Source organism: Nycticebus coucang, chromosome X (genome assembly GCF_027406575.1).
Source record: "Nycticebus coucang isolate mNycCou1 chromosome X, mNycCou1.pri, whole genome shotgun sequence".
Classification (NCBI taxonomy): domain Eukaryota; kingdom Metazoa; phylum Chordata; class Mammalia; order Primates; family Lorisidae; genus Nycticebus; species Nycticebus coucang.
The window spans coordinates 110,409,697-110,432,481 of NC_069804.1; the positions used below are offsets into that span (position 1 = coordinate 110,409,697).

Genomic DNA, 22,785 nt, shown 5'->3' on the forward strand with positions numbered 1-22,785 from the left:
GCAAAAATAACCAAGACATTTTTAAAATATGACTTATCTAACTAAACTTAAGAAAATAAATCCTCTTTTGCATTCTAGTTTTCTAACCTTCAAGCCTTCTCTCTGAGTACCCTTGAATTTGAAAAACAAAAATGAAATAAATGAGAAAACAACTCTTTTATAATGAAGGCAGAGCAAAGGTGACATATTTCTTTAGTTTTAAATAATAAGCTCTTAGGCTGCAAGAATACTATGTTGGCTAGTGAGTATTAGTAGACAGTGAATGGGGGGGGAGTTAGAACAATGTGAAAACAAAAAAAGAATGTACAGTTTGTTAATTGTTTAAAAAAAAGTATATTCCTACCCTACAGCAAATAGAATTAGATAAATCAAAAGTATTTTTATTTTAATAGTTTCCTGTTCACATTTTTAATCAAAAAAGTATTAGTCATAAAAAGACGAGTTCAAGTTTCCGAGTGTCTCCATTTAGTAGGCACAGTAATTGGATTAGCAATGCTGTTACCTGTTACCTGTCTTTTCCAAAGTGTACAGTTTGTACTACTTACTCTATTCCTATTTTTAAGCCTAAGATACAGAGCAATATGGAGTTCTCCATTCCAGCCCATGATGTGCTTTGTGGTCTAATTCTAATTGTGATAGGGAAACACTGAATCAGGAAGTGTGTGTCTGAAGGGATGCTAATTTAGATCTCAAAATAGATTCAGTTGCTTTGAGTTTTAGATGATTGGAGACAGGGAATTTCTAAGCCTGGAAACTGATAACTTCAGGAACAACTTTCCTGTTCTGAAAATTAGAAAAATAAATCTCATAAAACTTTCAACACAGTAAGTATTTCTGACAACTGCAAATTAGATAGCAGCATATCCAAAAATTACTTTCCGCAATGTTCTGTCATGGACCTGGGCAGAAGACTGAAAGGCAGGAAAAATACTCTGCAAGGTGGTGAGCAATCACTACATGGGTTTAAAAACGTGAGTATTCTCCAAGTACTCAATCTATATGTGCGGTGTTGCTCATTCATTTGCCATCTCAGTTAGTTGCACTTTGTTTTTGTTTGTAGTTTTATTATTTTTTTAAGAAAAAACAACACCAACCTTTAAAAGCCTTTTGCCATCACCACACACATAGCAATTTGCAATATCAAATACAACAATAGCACAGCTAGCAAAAGGGTTCTTAAAGCAGGGGTGTCCACAGCAAAGTAGCGGCATTGGAAAGTACTTGAGCTTCAGAAACAACCTTTTGGGGGCTCGATTTCACATCAGTTAATCAATGAATAGTACACAATAAATGACCGTTAACTTGTCTACACTACAAAAAACAGTGACAAGCTTGTTAAAGGTGTCCAGAGCTTTTTTCTTATTTTTTTTTTGCTTTTTGATTTTTTAATGTAATCCTCCACAAACAATGGTAATTTATATTATAATTTTGACATAGAAAAATATATAAATTCAAACACTTAATACATAATACTTTTCACAACTGAATTTGTCTCTGTTTCCCCAACATCAAGGCCCCATGAATAACTCAAGCCAAAGCTAATTTGCTCCAACTGAACACCCCTGCTGCCTGTTGAAAAGAGAGGGATTGTCACAGAAATGATAGTCATTTATAAACAATACATTTAGGGAAAGCTCTGAAATACAGCCACTCAAGAACCAACCATTGGTGAGCAATTAAAAAGAGCAGCTCCTGCTTCTCTGCTAGTCAGCGTGGTTTCTTTCTCGTTTCTTTCTCTTCTTCCCCCAGACCGATTTAGAGAACGATATCCTTCAGACGCTTCACGCCAGGGGACTCTTTGTCGCGACCCTCCTTCAGAATGGGGTTGACCTCATGCATGACTTTCTCACTGTCAGCTCCACGGGGCTCAGCTTCAGAGGGACGAGAAGGGCCATTGTTGACATTGTTGACATACTGCTCCAGATCACGGGCCGGGGGAGCCAGGGCAATGGTGTAGGACACAGAAGGCTTGGTAGGCAGAGGGCTCTTGAGGTGGAGTGGAGAGGTGACAGGGCTAATAGCCTCACAGCCATTGCCAGCCTCCCGGATAGCGCTGTTGACCTTGGGGCTGCAGATGGTCACATCGACAGTCCTCTTGCCTTTCAGGATGGGCCTCTCCTCAGCCGGGTGGTCGCTAACATCTTTCCCGAAGGTTGCAAAAGTCCGTTTGGTGGGGCCGCAGTCGTCATACGCCTCAACATCAGCAGCAGTAGCTTCAATGGACAGCGCAATGATGTTTCTCACATGCTCAGGGGACTTGGAATGAGTGGGCATGGGATTCCGGGGCATCCAGCACCTGTCAGAGTGGCCAAGAATCCGGCATTCTTCCCTGCAATGAAATCCTTCATTCTGATCTGTTTGGGGGGGGAAAAAAATAGTTAATTCCATCAGCTTTTCCCAGGTATCACTGTTACTCCCCAGTGTTCTAGTTTCTTAGGTATCCACAGGCCCTTCTGGGAAATGGCACTTTTAGATAGTCCTTTATTGCCTTTTGGGACAAGTGGGAACAGTTGGATTTTTAAAAGGCTGTAGATCTCCCTCTATGTACTCATTTTTTTAAATTTTTTGTTGGTGTTCCCACTGCTGACAAAACAAAAAAACCTAAAGGGAAACACATTATGATGAAAAAATATAATTTTTAAAAAGTTTATTCTGGATGTCCTGGTGCTGAGAGTTAGCAATTTTATCAACAACTCCTGTTAAAAATCACTTGTATTGGAAAGTGGATTCAGCAGAAGACAGACTGGAGGCAAGGCAGGGAATCCAACAGTCACTATATCTAAGAAGACTTGGACAGGTTTTTTAAGCAACAGCACTGCCAACGACCCTTCCACTTTACCCATCACTGATACACAGGGTTTAATTTAAGTTTAGATTGGTATCTTACTTTCTTTGAAAACCAACCACATCCCTTCTTTCTGACCAAAAGTCCTATCAGCCAATCTTCTCACTATGCAATTTCCATGACTTGATTTCCCATCAGAAGGGATATACTGAGATTCTTTCCTTACAGCTGATTCATAAGCTTCAATTGCCCCTATGCACACATTGCTCATATGTGAGGCATTATTAATTAGACCTAACTAGCCATAAGGGCAATATTTCTTAAAATAAAGAATTTTTCCTAGATTACTTTAATCCTATCATAGAAGATCTCAGCAGTTAAAATTAATAATTATTGAGAGACATGTCTTTCTCTTCTCAGGTAAGGGTTTATTTAAGTCTTCAATTTGGCTCTCAGAGGGGCCTTTACACAGGTTTCAGCAAAACGTGGACTCAGGGTTGACTTCTACCTGTCCATTGGAAAACTGCTAATCTGAGTATCTGGTTTATAGCCCTAGTTTTCTAGATCCATTTATATTTATGTTACATTCTTACATGAGAATGACCTAATGAAAATTTTCATCACCTTGCATAGTGCTTCAAAATATGAGCAGCTTCACATTTACAGAAAACCTTGAGTCAGGATCCGAGGAGAGGGAGAGACTAGGATATTGCAAAGATGACCCCCCCCACACACACACACACACACACGTGCACGCACATGGTAAAAAAGGTGAAAATATATTCTGTGACCGCTTTTTTGCAGGGAGAGAAATCTGCAATTCAGGGTCTTACCTGACATTATAAATAACATACCTTCCTTGTACACTTGTACTTCTATTTGGGGGTGTGTTTTGTTTGCTTCTTGGTTGTTTTTAAAGACTAAATGCCGTAGCAAAGCAAGATATGTCTCTGCCTCATTCATAAAAGTTTCTTTGGTGAAGGAGCACAAAGGAGAGGGCTCAAGGAGTAATGGTTGGATTGGTTGTATACATCAACAAAAGAAAGGGCATCGGAAACAGTTAAATGTCACGTGTCTCTCATGCAAGGTGAATCCAGATTTCAACACTATCCTAGGCATAGCCTTTGACTTCATTTAAGCTACTTAAAATCCAACTAAAAACCTCGTCAGTGTTCCTGAACACTATTTTCCAATTTATTTTTAAGATGGACATTTTTCAGCACCCATTTGGTGCTGGAGAATGAAACACTCAGAATTGGAAACAAATTGCAGAGTTAGAAACAAATAACAAATGAGCGACATAATCAACAAGAAAAGGGCCTTCTGCATAGACATAGCAATAGTTCTGCAAGCTCCAGCATAGTTCCACATCAGTTTTCAAGGCCACCTCTGCAAAATGAAGGGTTTGCCAAAGCCCTTTCTGTGCCCCTTCCCTACAAGCTCTCAATGCTGCCATTAGATACTCTGTTATCATTAAACATGCATATGTTACTGGGAGGCTGAAAATATGAAAGTAAGGGAAACATGTTAGGACATACCTGTGAAACACTATGCATAGACTCACACAGTATAAGTGGAAGAGTTCATACACCTTTAATCTGTTTCTTCCAAATCTAGCACTTTCCCCAAAAGGTCCCAGAATCTCACTAGTATAGCACAGAAATCACATCACTAAGGCTTCCCAATAAGATATTTCTACCTCTCCATCTCCTCATAGCTTTCCAATTAATAGATCCAAAAAGATTAATGTGAGTGTTTGGGGGTAAAGAGTGAAGGAATCTCCTTATAGTAACAGGTGTGGGGAAAGTTTAATAGTTGATTTCCATTTCTACAAATCAGAGTGAGAAACCCTGAAATCCAGTAAAAAATGTCCAGAAGGAGGTTACAGCTCTGTTCTTTTTGTCTGTAACTTAAACCATAGAAGCATAGAGGACTTACTCTTTAAGCTTTCAATCCATGGCATGTCACCCACTATGAAGAGAAAATCCCAGCTGATCTTAAGACTGATATGATGCCCCACTTGCTCACATTTCTAAAGCAGAAGAGTAATAAACTACAATCAAGTATCTCCTGCCCAATATGCTCAACACAAAGTCTTATTGCTTTTAGGTTTTAGTATGAAGTGGTTGTCTTAACATTTTGAAATGTAGTCAGCCTGAATCCAAGCACAGGGCTCCTTTCTTATATTAGGCTTCCTTAAATCAACAGGATGAGGACACCTAGATACCCTGCATAGAGAGTGGGAGAGCAGAAACCCCTGAGACAGACACCTCCAAGATCTTATGAATATCAGAGCAGGGAACTCATTCTTCTCAGAGGTTTCTCTGTCTGCAAAGATAGTATTTGCCTTCAGCTTACCCACTGTTTAGATGAAAAAAAAAAAATCACTGGGAAGAGGAAAAGGTAAACTAATTCAGCACCACAAGAATGCAATCAGGCTAAGCCTACGAACCAATTGCTCTAAGCCTCAGCCATATATAAGCTAGAATAATGTGCAATTTTCTCAGATTAATTATGTAAACTTATTATATGCCCTTCTCTTACCACATGCAAATGAAGATTTGAATCTAGGAGACTTGTTTACTCACAATTTCTCACCCCTAGCTTAGATGTGATACCTGTGTTTTCTTAAGTTCTTAAGGACAGTGAGATGCTGTTTATTATTTTTGGTTTCAAACAACACTTCATGACATTTGTGTTGACAAAATTAAAATGAAATCTAACCTAGCTTTAAAATGTTTATAGCCATTTTATACATGAAAGAAAATATGGTTAATATAGACAGGCAGGAAGAACATCTCTGCCTGGCACAAGGTAACTTGCATTCATAAATGTACTGCAGGGAGTGAGGTGGGGCCTTGGTGTGTGTCACACTTTATGGGGGCAAGACATGATTGCAAGAGGGACTTTGCCTAACAATTGCAATCAGTGTAACCTGGCTTATTGTACCCTCGATGAATCCCCAACAATAAAAAAAAAGAAAGAAAAAGAAAATAAATGTACTGCAGGTGAATTACCTTTCAAAAATCGAAACTTCAGTTTACTAAAGAAATTAACTGTGTATTAAAGTAGGAAAGTCACAATATAAAAAGCCTCTTAAGAATATCAATGAAGACAGAGTAGATGTAAAAGAAAAATCAAATAGACTACTTCTAAAATTGTATAGAACTGGTAAAGATTATGTGCTGGCTGTCACATAGTATACTGGCTGGGGATGGGAGTATGAAACTAGAGAGGAACCATTTTGTATGATCACAAATAAACTGTAAATATCCTGACTTGATCACTATGTCTTATATATGTAACAAAATTTCATATGTGCTCCATAAATTTGTACAACATAAAATAAAATAAAATAAAATGATTCTGTCTCCAGCTTAAACAGAAATAGGCTAAAAATTCACTAACTCCCTGCTAAAATTCCTCTTACGAACCTATTTGTGATTTGATACTTTGCCACATTTTTATCTGAATGTATTGACCTGAGAAAAAAGAAAAAGAAAAAAGAAACAAAAAATGAAAGCATTGACCTGAACCTAGGCAAAGCAAATTGTAAGATTGTAAAATCCACGCATAGTTCAAGAAATTCATATACATTATCATGTACAGATGGACAAATGGAGGTATCTTTAATTCAAACATGAACATTATTAAAGTTGACTGATAAAGGAGCAAATTGGTTTTTCTTGCCTCTAAAATCCACAGAATCTAAAAATACAACATAAAATGGAAAGCACATAATTCGGAAGAGGAATACAAAGAGGCTAGAGAACTCCTTAGTTCAAAACAGACATGATTACTTTAGACCAAAAAAAAAAAAAAATACAGAAGAAAGAGAAATTTTCTTCAATCTAGATAGTAGTAAGTATTTTGGGGTCACAATTTATCATTAGGTACCTTGGTGAGACAATTCCAAAACCTCTGGAAAAAAAAATTTAAATCTTAAAAGCATCAGTCTTGTAAGGGTATGAAAGGCATAAGCAGTAGCGATGACTAAGTCATGATGGATAAGGAAGTAATTCAAATAGAAAAAGATCAGAATATGTTATTTTGTGCAGATAATAGCAAAACTTTATGCAGCAATTACTACTCTCCTCAGGATGTGAAATTGCTATCCCTTCAGGTGTGGGCAAACAATATGCTTCCACGCTAGAAAGAGCCTCCCATGGTCCCAACCAAAGTAATAAAAGAAATGATGAAAACATCATCCCAGGCTTTGCTAAAACTTTCAAAGTCCTGGTAGAATAGAGGAACTGAGAGACTTTGTTGGGTTCGTATAGATGTCCAGTCACAATGGATGTGTTCAATAATGCTAGCAATTCTTAACTGTGATTCAGACTTTGAGTGTATTAACTCAAAGATCCTAATGATCACAGAAAAAAATCAAACACTAAAATAGTTCAAGGTTACAGTTAAAAGAACAATGTGTTTCCTCTTCAGAACTGATCTGCAATCAATGAGGCAGAAAGGAAAAGTTAGAGTTCCAGTTCCTGAGAGCTCAAGTAGTTGGCTACTTCTAAGTGGCAGCAATAATACTACCTATAAGCAAGTGAAGTATAAATCAGAAAAGCTTCCTGGATTGTACTCTTATATCTACTTAGCTTAATCTGTATCACCTCATGAGCAAGAAAATCTATGAAAAGCAGAACCAATTTTTGTGAGATATCATGGAAGGGATTATGGCAATAATTAGGAAGTTAAGTGCTAATAAAATTGGTCACGTGTGCCTAACTAGGAAAACATAATTGTTGAAAAGTACATCCCCCCCTTGACTTACCTAACTTCTACTCACCTGAAGCAGAGATAACTGATTGCCTGCCAAATATACTCATCTATTTCTGTTAATTAAAAACAAAGCCCAACTTCTGTTACAGGTAGTGATGTTCTCAGCTAAAATAAATCCCTGTATTTCTTAGCCTCCCTTATAGACAGAGGAGGTCATATAACATAAGATTGGGACAATGTTATGAAAGCAGGATGTCAATAAAACTCCTTAAAAGTGGGGATCTGACTAACTGGAAGACCACTTTGCCCTTATTCCTTCCCGTTTTGACCTGTCTGGATTGGAACACAATAGCTGGGGATACAACATCCATCTGACTACCATGAGATATCTTACTACCAAGGCCTAAGATGGAAGCCATGTGCCTGTGGCAGAATAGAGAAATATAAAGACCTTAGGTTATTAAAGATATTATAAACCTACCCCACCAGACTTGAACTTCCTTTAATAAGAAAAGTAATTTTCCCTCTTATTTGAGCCACTAACTTATTTTCTTTAATAGGGGGAGGGGGTCTTTATTACTAGCAGTTAAACACAACTTTTTAGTGATAAATCATCCCTGAAGTCTCACCTTAAATTTCACTTCCTCAGAGAGTCCTTCCCTTAGGCCAGTGTTTTTCAACCTTTTTTATTGCACAGCACACTTGAACCTATAGATAAACTTCTATGGCGCACTTAAATTATGTTGTTCCAAAAAAAAAAAAAAGAGTAAAACTAGATATAGATATAGATACACACACACATTGAACTTCTTTCAAAAATAATTTAATTAATGATCTTGAAAAATTTTTGTAGCTCACCAGTGTGCTGTGGCACACTGGTTGAAAATCACTGCCTTAGACTAAGTTAGGTCTCATGGCACCTCCCTTTTATAATATTCATCATACTTGTAATTACAGTTAACCCTTGAACAACAAAGACTTGAACAGCATCAGCCCATTTATGTGTGGATTTTGTAAATAAATATAGTCAGCCCCCTGCATCAGTAACCAAATGCAGATCAAAAATACGGTATTCATAGGACGAAAAACCCACAGATGCTGAGGGTACATCTTTTCATATTCACACCTACCTCCTGGTTCTTCAGGATCAACTGCAGGACTTACAGGTTTTAGTATCCATGAAAGTCCGGAACAAATCCCCCATGGATACTGAGGGATTACTGTGCTTGTTTAATGTTTATATTGTTCTCTTAGCTTTTAAGCTATACATGAGTAAAGATTGTATCTGTCTTATTTCCTCACCTACCTACTGAACTTAGCAAAGAGTCCAGCACAGTCAGTGGTCAATAACAGTTTAATTTAATTGAATGAAAAATGTACAGAAAGAACAAAGAATCTTGTTCTTTCCAGACACTGTGCCACTGATGCAACTCCTAAAGACGGAAATAACTATTTTATCCAGTGAAAACACTATAGAAACCTACAAAGTAAACTACGTAGCTTTGTCAAAGGCAGTAAAGTAAATGTAGAACTTGAGAAACATTAAAGTCAAGTGTTATCTTAGACTCTGAGTGGTTTCCTGAACTCTATACACAGACTTTAAAGAGATCTAGTATTCTTTGATGTCCAATTGAAAATACATTTGCCATGTGCCTATGAGTTTTATGTTCTAACAATAGTTAATGGAGCCTAGACTGTGATAAACTAACAATATAATAAGCAGAAGAGTCTATTCTATGAGCTGAATGTGTTGTTCAAACAGCAAGTATCAAATAAAATTGTTAATTCCTACAAAATATAAGCCCAAAGTGGAACCTATGATGAGCCTTTTAGACCCACTGAAGATGCTGACTTTTTCTGGCAAAACTAATACTCCAAATATGCCAGGGAATTACCAAAGGAAAGAATTATCCAGAAAAGAGTTCTCAACAGCATTTGAAGGCCTGCAGAGTCAAGAGAACAAATATCCATCTTCTATAACTTAATAAAGTAAGCAAAGTGACAATGGAATCAATGAAAAAGGAAGGGAGAAAAGAATGAGGGAAAGAAAAAAGTAAAGTAAAAAGGAGAAGAGTAGGAAATACTACCTAGGGCTAGGCTTCAGACATTTCATTAGGTTTTGATATGATTGACATCTTAAGAACTAGGCTTCTTTGGGGTATTTAGATACCATTTGGAAAATATCTGTTAAGCATCTAGCAAAAATTTAATAAGGTCTCAATGACAACATCCTAGAACTCTCCCAGCCTGTAATGCTGGTGGTGAGTTTAGACTTACTTCATAAAGTAAAATTTTATTTTTTTTATTTTTATTTTTTTTATTAAACCATAGCTGTGTACATTAGTATGATCATGGGGCACCATACACTTGGTTCATATATCGTTTGACACATTTTCATCACATTAGTTAACATAGCTTTTGTAGCATTTTCTTAGTTATTTTGCTAAGACCTTTACATTCCACATTTACTAGGATTCACATATACCCATGTAAGATGCACCGCAGGTATAATCCCATTAATCCCCCTTCTTCCCCCTCCCTCCCCCCTCCCTCCCCTCCCTTTCCCCTTTCTCCCTATTCTTAGGTTATAACTGGGATATAGCTTTCATGTGAAGGTCCTACATTAGTTTCATAATAAGGGTGAGTACATTGGGTACTTTTTCTTCCATTCTTGAGACACTTTACTAATTTTAGCAATAAAAGATAGGGCTCCATTCATAATACATTCAAGGGAACATCAGTGAAGGCTGATACATTTTTAGAGACTCATAAACCAATGACACACTAAGATATCCTGTAGTGTGACAAGAAGCACATCACAAATTACACTACAAGCAGCTATTTATCTTTTTCTCACTCCCTTCTTCTCTTTCTTTCAACATTTTTCTTCATTTTGGCTCCTCCCTAACACTTTCTTTTTGTTCTCCTGTTTCCTGGCCCCTTGCTCATTAGAAGTCCTTCTTTTAGCAGTATGGACTGACAGCAGGCAGAAGGGATAAGAGTCAAAACATCTATGTGATATTATATGACAGATGCCAAAGAAGTGCTATCCAAAAATCAGCCCTTGCAACATGGAGAAAATTTCCCACATTATTCATTCATCTGACTGGGTACATGCATAAAGAAATGCCTGTTAAAATAAGAAGATCACTACCAAGTTGGTATTATCATATTTTCTGTGGTTATATAGCAGTTCCTTAAGTGATGGGGACCCAGGATATGGGGGTTTTGATAGGGTGAGAAACACTAGAAATGTGTAGAAGTAGAGATGATTCAGGGAGGGTAAAGGGTGAGGATGGGGTGTGGGAACAAAGTTCCTGAAACTGGCAAGGGATGTTGCTAAATGATAGCAGATTGGCAAAGAAGAAAGCACTGATTAGTATAGTTTGGCATTTTCAGAATGGCTGATTAAAAAGAAGGAATTCTAAGAAGTTTAGTTTTATTTTGAGATACAGAAGGTGGCTGAAAAGACTGATGAGACTCAACCTTGTCCTGGACCATTTGACAGATAAGCATGGGTTAGCAAGTGCCACCCAGTATTTAGCCTCTGTGATGCCAAATGGTACTACAGACCTCACCCCTCATTCACAGTCCATGCACCTGAAATTCACTTATGCCAAGTGCAAAAAGAAAATAGATTAAAAAGATGTCCCTTTCAGAATTCAAAGCAATTGAATTATCTTCAGTGGAATCTGTAGTGCTGAGCTGGTCAAAGAGACAAAGTTAAAATACATTGAAGTATAAGTGCTTGAGAATTTAATATTTATGATAGATGAGAGTGTAGCATGTACAGTCATACAATCCAAGCTGTAATTTGGGCAATCACAATAGTTCCTGGAGTTTTCATTTTTGTACTGGGGCTCAATTCAATTCAATCCATAAAGAAGATATTTCAAGATGTGTATACATATAAATCATTTGTGGTGATGCATGGGGAGCAAGGAAATGAAGCAGAAGGCTGCCTGGAAAACTGAGACTAAGAAATAGGTGCTGACAGTGACTGAGATAAGCACAGATTGACTAGAGTGGAATCTCTGTATTTTGGCTTCTACGATGAAGAAAATTATCTGTCAAAGTGGTAGATGTCACCTAGGTGCTAAGAAACCATTTGAAAAGGCATCTTTATAAGTAAATATGAAGTGACACAGAAGGCCAAAGAACTATTCCCCCCAATAAGGAACACTGAGATACTATGACTCTGAGCAATGTGAGACTGTTTTTGAAAATTTTATTCTAAAATTCCCACAGAATTAAGTCCCTCAGCCTGTATCAGTAGGACATAATAAAACCTAGTTACTTCTCTGAAGAGTGCAAACAGGTTATTTAACTTTATGTAGATTAAAAACAGCCAGGAACATTTTACAGGTAGTTATGCTACTGGGAAAACGGAGCCTATAGATCACACTTACAAGTAGCTCTGAAGCGAAAGTTAATTCCAACTTGGTTTTACTCTTTTCTGGAAAGCAAGAAAATTGCTAGCAGGTCACCAGGTTGTGAAAAAGCTACTTTTATTATGGTCATGATCTTCTGGGAGAACACATAGTAAGGATGGCATATGTAAGGCTGATACAGAAAGTGAGAGGAGACAGAGTGTTGGTCAAGAGAAAAACCTTCCCTTTTTTAATGAAAATTTAACGTTGAATGGATAAAAAGGCACTCAGCATCTGGTGTTCCCCTTAACAGGAACTGACATTTCCTTCAGTCAAGTCCCAAGACATTCAGTCTTGTAGAATAGGCAATGCTATACATGAGTCAGTGAAAAATGTCACAACTCTAACATCTAAATTTTTTAAAGGCCCTTGACTACCAAAATATTTGTGGGACTGAGTGAAGAAGCTAAAAAACAACATTAGTAATTCTCCAATCACTTCTCCCACATCTGAAAAACAAAGACTTCAGTAAACCAATCTCTGTCTCTTATAATGATTCAAAGAGATAGCGTGTGTTGTATCGTCAGCTCAGTAGTAATTGCTAGAGATAGACACTGGAAACAAATGGGAATGTCATAATAATACCATCTATTAGTTAGCTAGGATGGACTATTTGTTACCAATAAAAGCCTGGTAGAAAAATCTAGCATTATCTTGATATTTCAATAAAACTTCAACTATCATCTGGAATACTGTAGTCAAGATTACACTGCTTCTGGGTACAGCAAACAACACAATCATTTAAAAAAATTCATTTCAAATATCTTCCTGGAAGCTAATACATTTTACAGCAGTTTTAATCCTTCCTCATTGCAACAAAGAAAAGCTTAGTTCCAGACAAATTAAAAGTAAATTGATTGCCTTAGGGGAATCTATTCAAATATTACTTTTCCATGTTAGAAATCCCTTTTTTTTTTTCCTTAAAACCAGACAGAGAGAGAGAGAAAGGAAGTTTTGGGTGAGGGAGTGAGATGGGTTATAGAGATAAAGGGTAGGAAAGGGCTAGAAGCCAGTACTATATATGAAAAAGAAAAGTTATAGCAACAGAGGAAGAATGAGAGACAATCCAATCCATTAAATCTTTATTTGTAAAACCAGGTAGAAATCAACTTGAAATAAAATGCAAAGGTGTCATTGGGGTGTGGACCTAACATTTGTGCTGGAATTTATGAATAATAACTATGAATAATGATTACCAAAATTGAAAAGATCAAACTCCACCTTCTCTGTTTACTTGTCGTCATCCAACTTTCATGGACAATGCTCAGTTTAATTCTTTTGCTGCTTTGTCCTTAAAATTTACTTAGAATTATTATTTTTCCAGTTGTCCACTTCATCATACCAGTAGGAGAAAGCAAGCTATATTTCATATTTTTTCAGGGTGTTGCCTCAAAAACAGTTACTCAAATTCAGAAGAGAGGCCAATTAATCTATTCTTTGAGGAAACTTCACAATTTGAAGGCACCTTATACTTGTCACTGTGTTTTTATATGGGAAAAAAATATCCATTATATCTTCAGCACATGGAGGTTCCAGCATGGTTCCCTGGCCTCTAGCTTGCTCAACTCCTCTCTGGTACGCAGAATGGCTCTTTTATCTGAAGTATCAGGGAAGTCTTGGAATCTATTTGGGTCACAACTGTGGGGACGTTTTCTGAATTGGCTCAAAACTTTGCATGTAAGAGTAGCAGAAGGCTCTCCAGTTCAGATGACCTGAGTTAAGACACTCTGCCACAGCTCTAGAAAAATCTTTGTAGGAGCTTTATTGTGACCCAAAATTTCTCTCTCTCTCTCCCACCAACACCAGTCCTCATCATCCTTAATAGTCATTGCCTTTCACAAATTAAAACAACAGAACAAATCAAAAGATCACTGAAAATAAGGCTGGTAAATTTAAATATCCTTTTCATCTGCAGATTATACATCTTTAAACCCTTGGAGTAACCTGTCTTCCCAAAATATTACATCTCCTGAAATCCAATTTTATTCACCTCTTGTTGGTTAAAATGCCAATACTTCATGACGGGATCTGTGAAACATAGGGCAGACGGGGGGCTAATGAAGAAATGCCATGCTGTGGCAGAGAAAGCCATGAGGAGTCCAGTTCTGTGTATAGACAACAAGACAATATGGGAAGTAGAAAATATGACGTTTCATTCAAGCCTACATGATTACCATTCTCTGAGATTTCAATTTGGTGGTTACAAGAGAGAGGGCACACACTTGTTTCTTACAAGATTACTCTAGCATAAAAATATTCTAAGAGTAAATGGAAGTAATTAAAGAAAAAAGCTTATTTGGTCCTATAGCTTTCTTATCCTCTTAATTCCACTTTGCAATCTTTTTTTATTTGCTTTTGTCTGTTAGTGAACAGCAAATAATCTGGATTGTTATTAAAACTGCAGATAAAATAATGAGCTTTGCCCATAATCATATCATTGTATACACTTATGATTTAATAAAAAAATTAAAAAAAAAAATAAAAATAAAAATAAAAGTATTAAAATAGTAAAAAAAAAAAAAAAAAAAAAAAAAAATAATGAGCTTTGACAAAATGCAAATGGCACCTAGCTGAAGAGCTAAGAATCATCATCTGCTCATATATTAAGACATGACAGGACTCCTTTATCTACCCTAATGGTCCTGGATCAGTCAGTGGTGAGCATGGGGGCAGGTAGGGAAAGGTTGGAACAGAGAAATGAATGGGGCAGATGCAAAATTATATTTTAAAACCTTCTGGCATTCACAGAGCTCTCTGGTATTAATCTCTCTCTCTCTCTCTCTCTCTCTCTCTCTCACACACACACACACACACACACAGAATCTGTACAGAATTGTAATGCTGACATAGCTTCCTGGATAAGATGCTTATAGGACACTAACAAACAAGGACATTGACGAATGGTTTTATTCTCCTGGGGAATCTTTGTCCCCCTTCTTCCAGAGTTTATGCAAACTGAAAAGTTTATATTTTTAACACCCTGTTGTCCGTTTTAATATGGGAGGTCAGCACTATTTCAACAAAGAAACCACTCATGAGTAATGATTTTACGGAGACAAGACTGGGGAAATGAACTGTTTGAAATGAGTCTAATTCCTTGTATGACAGCTAATAAAAAGAAACATCTGAACACAGTGCTTGAGAAGCATTTTTGTACTGTTCAACAGACTGAAAATAATACCCTTTTTTCTGGTCTGCATTACCATTAATAACAGCCTTCCCTTCTAGTCATGTGTGTTTACGGAGGTAATGAAGATTAATAGCAAGAGCTCTGTACCACCCAACTAGACACAGACTGTCCGGATGATTTTTTAGCACAATCCAACTTTAATTTTTAAAAAACTAATCATATTCTGTAAATGTTTTAGAAATTACTTGGAAACTGTGAAGAAGCCAGAAAATGTTCAAGGTAGCTCTCAGAAAGATTGTTTGGAAAGTAAAAAGTGATGCTCACATATTGCCTTTATTTAAGGAAGTTCTTGAACCCTCCTGAGAGGAAATCTTTCATCTGTTTTGTTTACTTTCTCCTGACCACACCCTGAAGACTTTCCAGGGCAGGAAAATTGTACATTAATTATGCACTAGATAGAATAATCCATGAACTGCAGGTTTTCAGCTCCCCCAGCGTATTTAAGATGGAATTGCCTTTAAAGAATTTCTACATATTCACAGGCATTGAATAAAGGAAGGTTCCCCTGGAGTTGAATGAGCCTTTTATTCCAACCTATACATAATATGCGTGTTCATGAATTAATTCCCATTTTTCTTTTCAACTCCATTGCCTGCATTCCATAGTGTTCAACTCTGCCATGACCAAAATATCATTTCATCTTCCCATTTAATACAGATCTAGTATCTCTTCTTCAACTTTGTGGCCTTCCTTCATCACAGCAAATCTTTGTGCTTATAAATCTCCAAGGATGCTACAGGGAGGCAATCAGAGATAACAGCAGTGGCTAAGCCTCTGCCAGAAAATCCGCCAATATGGAAAAACCCTGTTCTCTGGGGGCATTTCCTCCTTCCCACTAAAGAACCTTCACAGTAAGCCTAACATCTCAGTGGGGGCAGAAGGGTAGAGGGTCCTATTATTAGAAACAGCTGTGTCTGGAATTTCCTTAGCAGAATATGTTACCAGAAATAAAAGAAAAACAGAAGAATCTTAATGTACAGCTACATAATCTACACACCTTATAAAAGAGACTACATTTCCCTGTTAGGAGAGTGAATGGTTAATATTTAACATAAAATAAAATTTCAAGTCTTACAATTCCCCCACAAACTCTGAAAAGCTGCCACAAAATTTGTGCCTGTACCCCCAAAATCAACAGGATATTCAATAAATCACTCAACTATTAGCTCAGTGGAAACTCAAAGCCTAATGTTCCACTGGTCTTCCCCCATTCTTCACGTCAAGATCATTGGGCCATCAGCCAAAATCTAAAGAAGCCTCATCTTGGTGAACTGGAATCTCTAGTGTCAGGTACAGTCAGCCTGACTAATGGGAACCAAAGCTTGCCAAAATCTACAGCCTCCCTGTCTGTTACACCCATCAAATATGCTTAGAAGTCCCATGGCACAAGCCCAGCAGTCTCCAGATCCCAATCAACTATCAATAGCTTAAGTGTAAGTGATTGTAGATGAAGTACAAGCCAAATATGTTTCCTTTTTAGTTGCAGGAATTCTAGTGCTATTATGGAACCTATACTGTTCATACCTAATGATTCAGACAAGCATCCACGAGCTAAATTTTATGGGATGCTCTGCATGAGAGACAATTACAGCATTCAAAGCACAACATAGTCTCAAGTTTCAGGAGCACCACATGGGTAGTATTGACAGGACTTCCCCCTGCAGTTGAATATGATGGAAGATGGAGGGGGTTCCCATATGCCCTGTTGGTGCTCTTGGAAGCATGTTTCTGCCTCTTGAGGCTCCCACAGCTAATGAACAAAGGAATGTATATGTAAACATCATAGCCTGGGGCTCTCTAGTGAGCTTCTTATCTCCCTGACATCCCAATAGTGCATCAGTAATAATTTATTGAATTTTCCTCCTTTTTCTCTTCTTGAACACTTTCCATATAATTCAAATTCACTGCTGTATCAATCTACCTTTTCTTCTCAATCCAGAGCTTTCCATTCTTTAAAAGAATATTCTGTCTCAGAGACATTGTTTTGAAGTGCTGCTCAGAAAAGATAGTTTTTCAGTAGCCAGTTATATCAAAAATGGATATCATTGACTAGGTTATTCTTAAATACAGCAGCATCCCAGTGCCTTCAAAGGTAATGCTTTCTTTCCTTCCTTGATCGGGATCATGTCCCAACATTCACATCCAATAGGAAGCCAAACATCTTTGTGGTTAACTATCAATAACCCTCCCACAACAATAACCTGGAAAATCTGAAGCAATAAACAAAAACTCCTATCTCACCAATAATCCTATACATTGGAATTCAAGAATGTGTATGCCCATCATCCTCTTTGGAGAGACAGAACAATTACTAAATCTCAGACTCAATTGAGTAAAGCCAACTTTGTACATAATCACAGGTGGGGGTGGGGACATAGGAATTGGATGATCCATAATATTTGTATTTGTTGTGAAGAATCACATTTGCTTCCTTAATTATAGTGTTCATATGTTAGAAGGCTTTAGCATTTTTTAGCTACTCATTATTTAAACAAATCTCAAGAACAAAATTGAATCCAGATATCAGAGAAAATAAATCAGTCTTTTCCAACCAATGCAATATTTCTCACCCTTTGTTTCCAGTGAGCACAGAAAAAAAAATCAACTGGAATATGAATGTAGCTACAATATCAACAGATACTTTCTTGGATTTTTTTCTTGTCATACTCAATATTTTGAGCTTCCTTATTTGCCCACGTTGGTCTTCCATTTCTTTCTTTCTTACTGTCATAACTGGAACATCTTTAAGGATATGATTTTAGATTTTCCTAGCCCTTGCCTAGTTTTCATCCCCTACCAATAAGCTATAAAACAGTATAATTAACTCCAGCTGCCCCATCTTTACTTCTTACTCTAGGAGCTGAGCAAGCCGACCCCGCAGGGTGTGGACTGAAGTGGGTGGAAGAATGTCTGACTCCAGCCCAGCTATGCTACGCCTCTCCCAAATTGCAAGCCTCCCCCATTAAACAATACCTAAGTTCTGCAATCATGTTTACACAGCTGGAACTGTGCAAACCCTGAAAATCATGCAAAGCACAGACTGAGTAAGACTGCTCCCTGCTTCATTCTGAATTTAATCCTATTTATCTAAAGAAGAATAAGTGAAAGCATTCAATTCCCAGGGTTGAGGTAACAGCTACTGGGAAAGAGAACAAATGTTCCCCTTCGGAACAGAACGTTTATTAGCATGATTACAGCAGCCCACAGGTGTGAAGTTTTCTGTCCGCTAGTAAGAAAGTAGCAGCCAATAAAAGCTCAGTCCAAAAGGTAAAACAGCAATAACAGGAAACACAACCATCCACCTTAGAAAAAAATTTGTTATACTATGTATCAAAATGTTTAAAAATCTACTTGTAGTGAAAATACTGGCACTGAGTAAGGCAGGGTTTCTAGCCATTCTGGCCCTTGAAAGGGTAGGTGAGTCCATGCTCCCCTTCACAAACCTCCTGCCCTAAATGTCATATTCCTGCTCACCAACACCAAGGAGAGCCCTGTCTATAGCTCCATCAGCTCCTAAAGCAGGGAAAAGATAGGGTGTAATCTTGGTTCTAGGCATTTGGCAACCATTCCTATTGAGACACTAAAGCCATAGAGACTAGTGAAGAAAGTTTTTAACACTGCTAACTTTTGGAGTACAGGAAAGCAAAGGCAATCCTTTCTGCTGCTGTGGTGTCCGAGACTTCATCTGCTCCTTGCCAAAGGGAAGCTTACTACCCTGAAGCATATCTGAAGCCAGTTAGCTTCTCTCTGTGGAGTATAAATATGAAAAAGAGGGTGTGTAGCAAAAGGTCTAAACTGTGGGTTCTGGAGTGAGACTGCTTTAGAGTTCCAGCACTAAGACTTAATAGCCCTATCATATGGAAGTTACTTAAAGTCACTCTCTGTACCTTGTTGTTGTTGTTGTTATTGTTCTTTCATCTGTAGGATAGAATTAATAGGACTGATAGCACGGACCTCATGAGATTATTGGGATGATTAAAAGAGAAAATGCAAGAAACTGACCTAAAGAGTGCCTGGCACAAAGGAAGAATTCAATATATGTTACATGTATAGTTACTCATCTCAGGCAGCCCTAACTCTCTAGAAAAGATGGAATCTAAGCTAGCTTTATTTTTACATCACGTCACCAACAACTGGTGGGATAGGAAGGAAAATGCCATATTAAAGACACTCTATCAGACTGCATTGATGACCTAAATGCCACTGTTAGTTATTCTTTTAGATTACCATTACATTAAGATACAAGGGTATTTGGAAAAGGAGAACAGTTTGTTTAACAGGTCCCTTGAAATAATTAGGAATGGGGAAATGGAACCTGGAAAGTAAGTTTTTATATGGAAAGTAGGAAACAAGCAAATAAAGGCTAGGGATGCAGGGCCCTGAGTAAAAGGAATAATGGTGACAGAAACTAAGAAAGCCTAAAGACAGCATTGCATGTCTGTGCTCCCAAATGGAGGGGAAGGTGTGGCTGCACTGGACAGACAATTGTGCCAAGGGCTGACCTGTACATATACCTTCTGAGACTGTTCAGAAATGGTCTTTCCCTCTATGCCAGTGGTTCTCAACCTGTGGATCATGACCCCTTTGGGGGCAGAATGATCCTTTCAAAGGGGTTGCCTAAGACCATCCTACATATGAGATATTTACATTATGGTTCATAACAGTAGCAAAATTATAGCTATGAAGTAGCAATGAAAATAATTTTATGATTGGGGGTCACCAAACATGAGGAACTGTATTAAAGGGTCACGGCATTAGGAACGTTGAGAACCACTGCTCTATGCTTTCTTTTTTACTCATAGGCACAGAGCTGATTCTGACTTTTGGTTGCAGGAGATCCCATCATTTAAGAAGAACAAAAACCACACATGCAGAATTCACTTAAATTCTAAAATTAGACCTCAGAAGGGAAATATTGACAAAATGCCTAATATGCTAAGTATGAAGAATTAAATTGAATGAGGCACTTGAGGTGAGTAACAAAAACAGGCAGCACCACACACATTTGGAAAGGCACTACTAAGCCCACAATGCTTTGGGTTGATTAACAGGGAGCATAAAGTGAGACAGAAATTGGAATGTAGTGGAGAAGTTGGCTAGATATCTTGAATGTAAGAAAAATATATGATAAAAGGAGATCCCAACAATTAACAATGAAAATGGAATCATAAAATTAGAGGTCAACATGGCAGATGAAGTTAAAGCACCTGGGAAAAACAGCAATCACTTTCTGAAATACAGGTACATAAAACTAAAGTGGAAAGACAAACAGACAAAAGGTCCTTTTAGAAATTGAAGTACAGAACCTATGACAAATTATAGCCATTTAATTCAGGGACAAAATACACTGAGGATTTCATTCTCTATTTCTCCATCAAAACCACATCAGGGACATGAGGCCAGGTTCTCCTCATAGATCAGCATCTTAAAAGGTCAAGCAGTGGAATCACAGGAGATAATGAGGCAATGGAACTATCAAAGATTGATAAATCCCCTACTTTATATGAATAAGTCCTCAAAAGATTGAAAGGCACCAAAGGCAAATTGGAACAACTCTAGCCATGGGATTTGGTAGTTCCATCACACAGGAAATGGGCCAGTAGTCCTGAACTAATGGCCAACTAAGAAATCAAAGGAAAGAACTAATCATTCCATTTTGGGAACGGCAGAGGCAGCTGCCAAAGCATAAGAGGGGCAACAGCTGTGTTCTTCACTTAGGGGAAAGACCTAATTAAGTTGAAAATTGCAAACTATTCAGAAATGGATGATTCAGTAAGGGAGAAGAAAGGATGAGAGCATGAATTTGTTGTAAAAGGAAAAGCAGACCATTTCTACGAAAATAAACACATTTGATAGCAGTTAAGCTAAATATATGCAAACAAAAGCCAAAGAGGAAGAAGAAACTCAAAATGTTTAACACAAGCTATCTTCACCAGTTTTTCTTCCTCATTTCCTTTGCCATGTTGGAAAGATTTCTACAACCCTAAGCCCCATGACTAAGATTTCTCACTCTGCCTTGGTCTTTAGAAATACAGGGGAAAATCCAGCCAAAATGCGTTCCACTTCCCTAGTAATCTTCTCATACTAAATGAACAACAAAGAGTCATTGAGTTTTAGCAATAAGCCCCTATAAATCATTCCAGTTGAAACTCTCCACGTATAGATGAAGAAACTGGGGCCCAAAGAGAGAAAATAGGTTGATTAGGATCATACATGGAGTTAGTAGCACATCTAGGACTTGAATCCAGATGATTGAATCAGGGCTTTTGCCCCTCTTTACACCACCAAAAATAAATAAATAAAAAGACAAAGACAATAGAAAACACCTCATTAACTATTAAGATGTCAACAGAGATCACAGGGTATTTTAACAATGTGAAAAATGACTTTTAGATCATCTTTGAGAAATGATCATCGCCAAAATGCCCATACAGCTACTACATTGAACAAACTCATCTAGAATGATTCCTCAGAAAATGTGCAGTCCAGTAAGCCAAAAGAATACAGCTGTCTAATAAAACTTTTGAAAACATCCAATCTAAAACAGCCCAGGTCAGAGGAAATAATGATGGGGACAGAAGCTAAACACTAGAATTTTACAAGGCATTTTTTTATAAAGAAAAAGTTTTAAAAACCAACATGAACAAGAAACCAGTAAGGTTAGAGGGAAAGTAACTTCAAGAAGACTCAAGCTGTGATTCAATTGAAGTGTTATGGTCAACAGAATTGCCAGGGACACTGGCCAACTCAAAGAGTAAAATCTAAGAAACAAAGTGAAAGACCAATTGCTATACCGGTGCCAATGCTGTAGACAATCCTGGGAACTATCAAACATGCCCCAGAGCTTGTTAGACACACTCATTATTTCCTTCCATCTCATAGTAATGCTTCTAACTCCCTGATCTTTCCGGCTTCACAGCTATATTCTGCTACAGTCTCTCTAAGCAACAGTTCTTCCAAACTGAAGGAGGTAGGCCTTTCATAACAGGAATGAAAACTTTCTGCCAGTCCAGTAGCCTTTGAGATTTCAAATAGAAAAACAGAAAAATGCCCTGGAATCACATAATAGTATATCAAGGAGACACAAACTCTCTTCTGATCCTTGCACTGTCTTAGAGTAAATCATTTCACCTTCTGCATCTGTAAAATGGGGAGGGTGAGAACTATCCTGGAGATCAAACATTGCTGAACAGGCATCTGTTGTTTGGTAGTGCTTAGAGAAATGAATTGATCAACACTTGTTCATTGAGAGTCTTTTCCATTCATAGTAGTGTGCTAAGAGCTGTGTGAGAAGATGGGAAAAGTAATAAAAAAGGCAATTTTACCAAATAAAAAAATCCATAAAAATCCTCACAAAGGAAGACTAAACCACTACAACCAGAAAAATTTAATGTCATTGAAAGTATCTCTATTTCCTGTAAAAATTATAATGATGAATGAAAATCTGTCCCTGGATGAAAAAGAAGATAGGCTGAGTTGAAAAGGGAGAATGTTGGAGAAATAACTAAGTAAGGAGCATCAAAGGAAAAAGGACTTGTGGAAAGAGGGGAGGCAGAAGGGAAGGGAGAGTCTATAGGGAAGTTAGCACTTTACAAGTGCCCCCACAAAGAAAGGATAAGAGATTTGGCTTTGAAGTATTAGTTTAAAAACAGACC

General features: G+C 37.5%; 1 protein-coding gene across 3 annotated transcripts in view; it reads right to left on the reverse strand.

Annotated features, from left to right (window-relative positions):
- Positions 1 to 271: 271 nt before the first annotated feature.
- Positions 272 to 22,785, reverse strand: part of PCDH19 (protocadherin 19) — a 114,477-nt gene continuing 91,963 nt past the window's right edge. For all 3 annotated transcript variants that reach the window (XM_053580911.1, XM_053580910.1, XM_053580909.1), the window contains one exon: positions 272 to 2,354. In XM_053580911.1, the coding sequence (XP_053436886.1) occupies positions 1,756 to 2,354 (599 nt within the window). In that variant the 3' untranslated portion in view covers positions 272 to 1,755. The remainder of the gene's footprint in view (positions 2,355 to 22,785) is intronic.